Consider the following 12,409-nt stretch of genomic DNA (forward strand, 5'->3'; position numbering starts at 1 on the left):
TCATGAGCATGTTTCGACCAGCTAGTTTTTGTAACTAGAGACCTCTTCAGACGATATAGCTCATACGAAAGTGCTTATATCAAAACAAATAAAAAGTTTATATATATATATATATATATATATATATATATATATATATATATATATATGTAGAGAGAGAGGGGAGGATGGGGGAGAGAACGAGAGAGAGAACAGATAGATAGAGAGAGAGAGAGAGAGAGAGAGAGGAGAAAGAGAAAGAGCATGCTATTCTGTTTATTTGTTTTGTAGAAAAAGAAAATTGATTTAATTGGTTTCCATGTTTACTTGGTTGAGCAATGTTACTGGCAGTTGGAAATGACCGAAACGAGAGAGAGGGAGAGATAGAGAGAAGGGGGGGGATGTTAATGGGAAGTAAAAAAAATTGAAACTGAAAACAAATACAAAAAATATGAATAGTCATCCTAGAAAGTAGCTTGGCACAGGAGAGAGAGGGAGGCGAGGTTGATAGTAACTGACTAAAAAGGGAGTAAGAAGGGAGTAAGACTTATTTTCTTTTCCTTGCCCAACCTTTCTCTTCTCCCCTTAAGTGGGGAACAGTCTACGTAAATATCCCACCCACCTATCCCAATATTTCGCCTTCCGCTCTGCGACATCTGAATTATTGACGTGTGATCTGCCTCCGTCACAAATCGCGTTTCCGGTCCTCATTCTTATAAAAGCTGAAACAGAAAGTGTGGGCTTCTTTAGTCTCCACAACTCCAAATAAACGACTTCGACATTTTGTTATTATAAAACTTTCATCGGTTGCGGCAACAACTCTGCTCGTTTTCATTACGACTGATTAAAGCGATTCATTAGATTAAAAGAAAGAAAAGATTTTTGTGTGCTCTTTTAGACTATTTCCCCAATTATTATCAAAGCAGTGCATTGAGGATTTCATCATCGCTTGTTTCTAAAAAGAAAACAAAACCTGTATACGAACTACAATTGTCAACAAACCAAAGAGAAAGAAAATTCAAAGCCGATTGAGGTAAAGCTGATCAACTTATCTATAGATTAAGAATTTTTCAGAAATTAATGACTTCAAGCATGAAATCTACCAACAGAGGTACAAACACGAAACCCTTGGTGAGTAACGACTTTCTTTTTCAAATTCCGCATTTTTAATTCTATCTCATTTGGCAACCCGTAGTTTTTTCTATCATTTCCAAAATATAAAATCAAGTGAAGTAAACTGAAGCATCATTAGGTGTATCAGAATTTTTGTAGGAATTTTTGACACCCCTAACACTAAACTGCGAATAAAATATAAAAAACTCGTAATTTCTCTTTTAAAAGTGGGTTGTTTATTTTCTTTATGGATTATACTGCCAAAATAAACTGTTAAAGTTGTATAAAAAGTAATAGAAATATTATTTTTTTATTAAAAAAAAGCAGTAAGGAAATTAATTCAATTTTACGAGTTCAGTATTTTTCAATTTTAAAACTTTAAAAATCTATCAAAATTTTTTTATTGAAAATGGCATTCCTAAATATATCATACAAAATATCACAAAATGAATATCACATGAAATTTATATCGTATAAAATATATAGGGTAAAAAATATATCTTACATAAAGTACACATAATGCAGAAAATATATCTAAAAAAATACGTATCATATAAAATATAACACAAAATATATCTTATATGAAATATATATAAAACAAAATATATTCAAATGAAATATATATAAAACAAAATATATTCAAATGAAATACATATCACAAAAATATATATCGCATTAAATACATATCACAAAAATATATATCGCATTAAATATATATAGTACAATATGATATATATATATATCATATTGTACTATATGTATTTAATGCGATGTATATTTTTTGTGATATATATATATATATATATATGTATATATATATATATATATATATATATATATATATATATATATATATATATATATATTAATGTTGGGACGGTGTTGTAATATATATATATATAATGTTGGGACGATTAATCGGAATCGGGAATCGAAAAAATCAGAACTTTCAGGTATATCGGTATCGGTGTCGAAAAATTCAATACCTACTTTCCGATGCCAATAAACGATTCTTATATTTTTTTTCTTAAATTTATTTCTGCTCAAAGCAAAATCTTCCACTGCTGATAATAATGATAAAGTAATAAATATTTATTGATTTTTAACTAATAGTAAAACTAAAATCTATAGATCATCACTTACAAGTGTATTTTTTACGCATGAGAAAATATCTACACATTTAACATATGTTTTTACGATAATTGTGAAAAAAAATAACTACTTCATAGGTAAATATTTAGAGTTTATAAAGAATCTGAATCTGAATCGGTAATTGTATCGGAATCGGGGGAAAATATTGGAATCGTCCTATCACTAATATATATATATATATATATATATATATATATATATAGTGATGGAACAATTCTAAAATTGTTCCCGATTCCGTTATAATTACCGATTATGTTTTAAATTCCAGATTTCGTTATAATTACCGATTATGTTTTAAATTCCAGATTTCGTTATAATTACCGATTATGTTTTAAATTCCCGATTTCGTTATAATTACCGATTATGTTTTAAATTCCCGATTTCGTTATAATTACCGATTATGTTTTAAATTCCCGATTTCGTTATAATTACCGATTATGTTTTAAATTCCCGATTTCGTTATAATTACCGATTATGTTTTAAATTCCCGATTTCGTTGTAATTACCGATTATGTTTTAAATTCCCGATTTCGTTATAATTACCGATTATGTTTTAAATTCCCGATTTCGTTATGATTACCGATTATGTTTTAAATTCCCGATTTCGTTATAATTACCGATTATGTTTAAAATTCCCGATTTCGTTATAATTACCGATTATGTTTTAAATTCCCGATTTCGTTATAATTACCGATTATGTTTTAAATTCCCGATTTCGTTATAATTACCGATTATGTTTTAAATTCCCGATTTCGTTATAATTACCGATTATGTTTTAAATTCCAGATTTCGTTATGATTACCGATTATGTTTTAAATTCCCGATTTCGTTATAATTACCGATTATGTTTTAAATTCCCGATTTCGTTATAATTACCGATTATGTTTTAAATTCTCGATTTCGTTATAATTACCGATTATGTTTTAAATTCCCGATTTCGTTGTAATTACCGATTATGTTTTAAATTCCCGATTTCGTTATAATTACCGATTATGTTTTAAATTCCCGATTTCATTATAATTACCGATTATGTTTTAAATTCCCGATTTCGTTATAATTACCGATTATGTTCTAAATTCCCGATTTCGTTATAATAACCGATTATGTTTTAAATTCCAGATTTCGTTATAATTACCGATTATGTTTTAAATTCCCGATTTCGTTATAATTACCGATTATGTTTTAAATTCCCGATTTCGTTATAATTACCGATTATGTTTTAAATTCCCGATTTCGTTATAATTACCGATTATGTTTTAAATCTCGATTTCGTTATTATTACCGATTATGTTTTAAATTCCCGATTTCGTTATAATTACCGATTATGTTTTAAATTCCCGATTTCATTATAATTACCGATTATGTTTTAAATTCCCGATTTCGTTATAATTACCGATTATGTTTTAAATTCCCGATTTCGTTATAATTACCGATTATGTTTTAAATTCCCGATTTCGTTATGATTACCGATTATGTTTTAAATTCCCGATTTCGTTATAATTACCGATTATGTTTTAAATTCCCGATTTCGTTATAATTACCGATTATGTTTTAAATTCCCGATTTCGTTATAATTACCGATTATGTTTTAAATTCCCGATTTCGTTATAATTACCGATTATGTTTTAAATTCCCGATTTCGTTATAATTACCGATTATGTTTTAAATTCCCGATTTCGTTATAATTACCGATTATGTTTTAAATTCCCGATTTCGTTATAATTACCGATTATGTTTTAAATTCCCGATTTCGTTGTAATTACCGATTATGTTTTAAATTCAAGATTTCGTTATAATTACCGATTATGTTTTAAATTCCCGATTTCATTATAATTACCGATTATGTTTTAAATTCCCGATTTCGTTATAATTACCGATTATGTTTTAAATTCCCGATTTCGTTATAATTACCGATTATGTTTTAAATTCCCGATTTCGTTATGATTACCGATTATGTTTTAAATTCCCGATTTCGTTATAATTACCGATTATGTTTTAAATTCCCGATTTCGTTATAATTACCGATTATGTTTAAAATTCCCGATTTCGTTATAATTACCGATTATGTTTTAAATTCCCGATTTCGTTGTAATTACCGATTATGTTTTAAATTCCCGATTTCGTTATAATTACCGATTATGTTTTAAATTCCCGATTTCGTTATAATTACCGATTATGTTTTAAATTCCCGATTTCGTTATAATTACCGATTATGTTTTAAATTCCCGATTTCGTTATAATTACCGATTATGTTTTAAATTCCCGATTTCGTTATAATTACCGATTATGTTTTAAATTCCCGATTTCGTTATAATTACCGATTATGTTTTAAATTCCCGATTTCGTTGTAATTACCGATTATGTTTTAAAATCCCGATTTCGTTATAATTACCGATTATGTTTTAAATTCCCGATTTCATTATAATTACCGATTATGTTTTAAATTCCCGATTTCGTTATAATTACCGATTATGTTCTAAATTCCCGATTTCGTTATAATAACCGATTATGTTTTAAATTCCAGATTTCGTTATAATTACCGATTATGTTTTAAATTCCCGATTTCGTTATAATTACCGATTATGTTTTAAATTCCCGATTTCGTTATAATTTCCGATTATGTTTTAAATTCCCGATTTCGTTATAATTACCGATTATGTTTTAAATCTCGATTTCGTTATAATTACCGATTATGTTTTAAATTCCCGATTTCGTTATAATTACCGATTATGTTTTAAATTCCCGATTTCATTATAATTACCGATTATGTTTTAAATTCCCGATTTCGTTATAATTACCGATTATGTTTTAAATTCCCGATTTCGTTATAATTACCGATTATGTTTTAAATTCCCGATTTCGTTATGATTACCGATTATGTTTTAAATTCCCGATTTCGTTATAATTACCGATTATGTTTTAAATTCCCGATTTCGTTATAATTACCGATTATGTTTTAAATTCCCGATTTCGTTATAATTACCGATTATGTTTTAAATTCCCGATTTCGTTATAATTACCGATTATGTTTTAAATTCCCGATTTCGTTATAATTACCGATTATGTTTTAAATTCCCGATTTCGTTATAATTACCGATTATGTTTAAAATTCCCGATTTCGTTATAATTACCGATTATGTTTTAAATTCCCGATTTCGTTATAATTACCGATTATGTTTTAAATTCCCGATTTCGTTATAATTACCGATTATGTTTTAAATTCCCGATTTCGTTATAATTACCGATTATGTTTTAAATTCCCGATTTCGTTGTAATTACCGATTATGTTTTAAATTCCCGATTTTGTTATAATTACCGATTATGTTTTAAATTCCAGATTGCGATATAATTACCGATTATGTTTTAAATTCCCGATTTCGTTATAATTACCGATTATGTTTTAAATTCCCGATTTCGTTGTAATTACCGATTATGTTTTAAATTCCCGATTTTGTTATAATTACCGATTATGTTTTAAATTCCAGATTGCGATATAATTACCGATTGTTTTCAAATTTTTAAATATTTAATTATGTATTTGTTGCTTTTTATTTTATAATTATTGTAAATTACTGTAATAACTCTCTGTGTAATGTTCGCATATTTTTTTCACAAACGTAAAATATATATTTAGGAGAGGGGCGTATATTACCCGGATAATTCTATATTTTGTTTCTAAATACATTTCTCAAATGTTTTCCTTGTAATTGATTGAACATAGTGAGGCAAGATATATTTCTCCTCTTTTAAAACAAATTCGGAATGCTATTATTTCTTTTCCATGAAAATAATCGACAATTTTTATTCAATATAAGAAGACGGTGAACGAACAGAATAGTTAACCAAGCCTCCTCCCAATGTTAAGAATGAGAATGTTATTATTTAGAAAACCATTGTTAATATGAGCAATGCGAGGCAAAAATTTTGTTAACTATTTTGTACCGTCCCTTCATCAAAGAAAGTTCATGTTTAAGCCTTATTGTAAAGGTTTAGTTAATTATTGCTACTGTTTATTTAACACATATAATATATGTAGTAGATTGATGTGTTTTACTGTAAAACTATAAACAAGATGCAAATAATCGTTCCCTTCATAATCGCCGACTACTTTGATGATGGTCTGTATGACTACTTCTAGTGAGTAATAATAGCAAATGCGTAGAGCTAAATCATCGCACAAAATGAGATTCTACTTTTTTAAGTGATTACTTTGAAAATTTTGACGAAAACAAAGAAACAATTATTTTATAATTTAGAGTCGGGGGGATGAATTCCGTATATAAATATAACATAATATGATCATTATTCCCGTGCCTATTCTAAATTTTTAGGTCTGTTCACTAAATTTTTTACCACTAACGCTAAGCTCGACTGAAAAGGTCGTACAATCATGCGTAATCGCTTAAAAAAAGTAAGCTTGCAAAATTTATGCACAGAGCAAAAATAATAATTTATGGTTAAGTGTTTTAAAACGCTAGAATTTTTTCGGAAATGGAAGACCATTTTTTTTGTTAAATTTGGATGTGATACATAGGTTAATTAAAAGAAAGTGTTTTTCTTCATGAAACACATTTTGAATGTCTTAAAATCGTTTTAATGTTGAAAATTTTGGTACGTGTTAAGATAAAGTCGATAAATCACTTTTTTTTATTGCTACATATATCGGAAACAATTACGATGTAATCTAAATTTTGCGTTCCGAGTTATGTCCCCCTGATTATAAACTCTTCACTGTCTACTTGATAACATCCAAGAAAAAATGCATTTTTACACAATTTTCCGTAAAATTACTTTTAACTATAAATAACTTTCTACTTGATGAATTTTGGAATTTTTGGATATATTACTATTTTCAACATGACAATTAAGTACCTAATATTGTTTTTGCTTAAAACGACATTTTAAAAAATCGATCTGTCGACTTTATCTGAACAAGCACCGAAATAGTATACTATCTTTAACTTGTTTTGTCAATCCATTCACAAATCAAGGGAAAACCACTTTACAGAGAAATGTAACTACTAAACTGCCAACTGGTTCTAATAATAGTAAGAAGCAATAATCATTTTTATTGCTAGTTTTTGATTTTACTACCTTCTATTCCCCCCCCCCACACTTTTATATATTTAGAAATTTTGTTTTACAATCAAACATGGAAAATCCATCAAAGAGGTGTGAAAATCTTTCAATTCACGAATGTTTGTATTTAATTAATCTGAAGACGAAACCTTGGAAAAAAGTCTGAAGTTTTCTTCACACATTTTCGTCATCTCTTGTAAGATTTGTTTGATATAAGGAATGGATAAAAGTCCACCGGTGAAAAATCTACCCCAAAATAGTAACTGTATAAAATAAATGAAAAATAAAATAAAATAAAACAAAACTTCTATCATTTTAATTTAATTATCAATGATGTTTGACGTCGTTCATTTTACTTCAGTCAAATTCAAGGGGCCTCCTTCCAGTGGCTAACAATTAATCTCCATATAAAATACATAGATATTCGAATATTCCAATAAAGTTCCCTTTTTACTTCTCAAACACTGAATTAGTAAAGAAGTCAGGAACATAATTTTCCTCTCCCAATTGAGCATTTAAATATGTTATAATATATATTTCTCGTGCTTTCTTGGTTTGACTATATTTCAGAACAATAACTTCTCATGCTGATGAAGTATCAATCTTCGTACTGTTACTTCAAATTAACATCACTTGAAGAAGGTGCACCATTCTTTGTAAAAGCCAGTGTTGACTAGCCATACAGATGAGATCTTCTTTGGGCTACGATTGCTATGTAATTTTGAATATTTAGTCAGGGTTTACTTCTAGGGAAAATTATCCTCACGCCAGGTTGTCCTGACAGACTTGTGTACAGAAAGATCTTTGATACTCGAGGATAGTGTCTAGTAGGCATTTAAGTTTGACAGCATGTTTTGAAAAAAAATTTGTTTTTTTTAACATTTTCGGAACTTTCCAAACAACTGCATTATTTTAAAGGGTTATGTAACAAGTTCATACAAAGTTTTATTTTTACTTTGTTTTTGTAAGCAAGTAAAATACATTTACATATTGATGTTAATATGATCATTTTACTTTTTCTTAAAAACAACAAATATTTATCATTGATTGAAAATTAAGTTTTAAAAAGCATTAAAAGAATTGTTTTTGAAATCTGAAATTGGGCTAATATTTTTCGGTTTCAATCACGATCCCCAAAAGTTCCGCTTTTGTTATACGCACACGAAAAAAGTTGGTAAACTTTCCAGTTTGGATTACATTGTTCGAATTAGGAATAAAGCTATCGGCCTTAAAGCAGCGGCTGTAAACATGACATGTATATGTATGTGCATGTATGATGATGAAAATTATGGAAATAATGATCCAACGTGATGTAGAAATAAAAAAGGAACAAAACAAATTTATATATTCATCAACATTTCGTCTTTATTTTAAAACTTTTTCGAGGTGATAATTTTAAGAAAAAATCAAATCAATTATCCCGAGAAAGTCTTGAAATAAAAACGAAACGATGATGAAAGTGTCATTTTAGCTTGATCCTTTTTCATCTCTCTCTCTTTCTCTCTCTCTCTCTCTCTCTCTCTCTCTCTCTCTCTATATATATATATATATATATATATATATATATGTATATATATATATAAAGAGAGAGAGAGAGAGAGAGAGAGAGAGAGAGAGAGAGATGGCGAGAGAAAAATAAAAATAGAACAAACCAAGTTATGTGTTCATAAACGTTTCGTCTTTATTGAATTGATGAATGAAATTAAGAAAACAAAACACCAGTACACATATTTGAAAATATACTTTTGATATAATGAAATGTATGACACTTCCATTTCAGAAGACGGAAAAAGTCGTTGGAAATTCCAAAAAAGTCGGGGGTGGGGCATAGCGGTGTGAAAGAGAGTAAGATTTTTTTAATAACGTCATATAGCCGATGATGCAATTCATATTCTTTTTGGAACAAATATGTCCGTTAATTCAAGTATGGATGCGAATCTGAAATGTATTTTTGTTATGTAATTTATTGACTGATTATATCATTTTAATATTATATATTATTATAGGAGGCGTTTCTATGGTGTGAGAGAGTTAACCTGTGTCTAAAATTAAATCATGTTCTTTTAATATGAGTTTACTTATTAATTGTAATAAATTATATAAACGTCTTTGTATATTAAACTTTAATTTAAACTATTTAATGTTATAAAATCTACAGTATGTTTTCTACAGGGCAATATAGACTACAATGTACTGTGGACTAAGTCACACGGTGAAACATGTGAAGCTTCTTCGCGGTACACCGTGGTGAGTCCTTGGCTAGAGCAGGCAATCAACTGATTTTAAGTAAAAATGGTCGATTTTACTGATTTCTATAACAATAAAAGTATTGAAAGTGTGGAATATTAGTTGATCCTCATTCAATCCCCCGGCAACATCGGGTCTCCCTGCTAGTATATAAATATATATTCGTCTCGTTCTTTCTTTATTTACTAGTGTATTATGAATGAACTCATTAACCATTTTTGAAACATTTTAATTATTCTGTGAATTGGAAATATTAGTTACGTAATAATATTACGTTGGATCAAAAATCTTTAAATTTACCAATCAAACTGGCCATAAATATTGAGAAATGAAATCGCTTTCTCTATATATAATAAAATAACTGCAGACCAAAGTAGCGTAGGTTTGCCACAACAGATACCACATACAAATTCAAGACATCTAGGCTAATAGCCATTATCTTAGGTAGCCTTTGAACGCCATTTTAGATACATTTAGTCGTGATATCAAAATACTACATTCCATCCTACGAGCAACACCATCACAATCGCAACATCTATAGAGGAAGGAGTTCTTATTATAGTTTCTTTTTTTAGCTATACCACTTTGACCAGTTGTCAGCGAATGAATTCTACATGTTCCACAGATTTTGTGATTACACCGACCGTAACTGGTTCAAGAATACATAGACCTAACATAATCTTTCCAATTTCCGATTAAAGACTCTCTCGCCAAAGTCCGTCCATTCTGATTAGCTGAGCTCTGAAAATTCTCATATTCCGTAATCTAATTCTTCACTTTATAAACGAACGGCTACTAAAATTAAAATATGGCATATTATTTTGCCCGCCGCCAAGTTAATTTAATCCTTAGGTCATTATAGTCGTATGTGTGTGTATGTGTATATATATATATATATATATATATATATATATATATATGTGTGTGTGTGTGTGTGTGTGTGTGTGCGTACGATACAAATCACTCCACTGCTGTCCAGTATTATTCTACGCGATCCACACTATGTAAAGAGGTTACTCTTCCACCTTCTCTCTCACTGTGCGCATTTCCCTACGTTAATGGATCTTATTATAGTTCGTGCATGCATGTGTTTTTGTCCGTGTGTTCAGTTGAGCATACGTCTCAAATAATAACAAAAACACCTTTCGTTGATAAAAAGTTGCAAGGAAAAATAAACAAATAAACACTACAAAAGTTTTTTTGAGAAAAATAAATATGCATATATATTCAGTAAATTTACATAAGATTTTTTAAAATATTTATTGTATTTCTCTTTTTCCGGTTACTTTGTTTTGAAATTCGTCTGCATCTGATATTTTGCTCGGCTAGATCAGTTGACTGCTGATCGAACCCGAACCATAATTGACGGAAAATCACAATGATCTGGGACAAATTCTGTAAGAGTACCAAAAAAATATATGGGGTCTATTCATTGTACAGGTAGACCGGGAAAAAGGTACTTCTTCCTTATTGCTCCGAAATCCGACAGCCGAAAAGTTGATTTTTAATTAGAATCACAATGATAACTACTTACATTTTTTGTCGATTTCAACAACCTAAAATGTTATCTATATAATTGTTGTGTCACAATTAGTTACACCTTCCAAGATTCAACGAAAAAATGATTTCGACTGTTTGTTTGGGTCACGTGACATGTGCCGTAAACACAAGGAAAAAAGCTAACATTTCTAATTTTTTTGAAAACTATTTTCTTTGTTAATTAATTTATACACCGTTATACATAGATTTTTTCATGAGTTTTTGCTATTTACATCACTGCGACATGGCAATTTATTAGATACTATTGGTTACACTTGAACATCATTATTTCGATTTCCGAATTTTGTTACAATAACGAAAAGGAACCAAACTGTTTACGAACATTCTTATTAATTACATTTGAAAGCAACATTTTTCCTCCAAAAATATGTACGCAAATAAGAATTTTTTTTTTGCATATTGACTTCAACAGATATACCATTTTTATTTAAGATATTGCACTTCACAATTCGCTGGCATTTGCAATAACCATTAACAAGTCTCCAAATATTGTGTATCCACAAGTATTGAGAACATCAACATCACAAACATTTTGTTAATAATAAAACGAAAATATAAAACTTTATAATGTTTCTTTGTGTTTTATTTTTAGTTAAACTTTCCTCCTTATTTCACTAGCCAATCAGTAAAACATTCGGCAGTTAATTAAAAGCGTCACCATTTAAGGCTGATAAGGATTTAATAGCTAACTAGAATGGATACCCAGTATTGTTTGTGTATCACGCGTACACACATATACGTACACATATAATAAGTTCAGAGCTGGAAAACAGTCGAATTTCAATCATGCTTGTTTAGCCACCTAAAACTGAAGCGCTGTGAAACAACAAAACAGTCTTCTGTGGATAATAACTAAAAAATGACTAGTCAGAATCAACTATCGATTCAATGCTATTTAGCTCTAACTCGGATAACCATCCGTTCAACTCACGTATCCTCAAATATTGACATTCTTCTGACATCAAAAGTATGAATAAAGGTATGATTTCAGCATTTAGTGTTTTTTGTTTTGTTATTTTTTTTACATAAAAATTTCAACGTTTTTCTAGAAAGAAAATAAACATATATAACATTAAATCAAGCTTGTTTTCGAAGAAAATAAACATATATAACATTAAGAAAAGCTTATTTTCGAATTAGTAGTTATCACGTACGATGGGTCGATAGTACTTCAATAAACACAGCAGAAAACGAGGCAGAAAGACGCATTAAGGACAGTTGATTGATAGAAGAGGCGGCTATTAAGTCACGATTCTCGGTAGATAAGGACATGCGTTCG

The 12,409-nt window shown here is 29.2% G+C and overlaps 1 protein-coding gene across 1 annotated transcript in view; it reads left to right on the forward strand.

Moving 5' to 3' along the window:
* The first annotated feature begins 452 nt into the window (after window positions 1-452).
* LOC145277822 (neo-calmodulin-like) overlaps window positions 453-12,409 on the forward strand; it is a 71,323-nt gene continuing 59,366 nt past the window's right edge. The window contains exon 1 of the mRNA XM_080129723.1: window positions 453-1,110. Coding sequence (XP_079985849.1) covers window positions 1,060-1,110 — 51 coding nt within the window. The 5' untranslated portion in view covers window positions 453-1,059. The remainder of the gene's footprint in view (window positions 1,111-12,409) is intronic.

The sequence above is a fragment of the Euprymna scolopes genome, chromosome 6 (genome assembly GCF_053919585.1).
Source record: "Euprymna scolopes isolate OS-2025 chromosome 6, ASM5391958v1, whole genome shotgun sequence".
Classification (NCBI taxonomy): Eukaryota; Metazoa; Mollusca; class Cephalopoda; order Sepiida; family Sepiolidae; genus Euprymna; species Euprymna scolopes.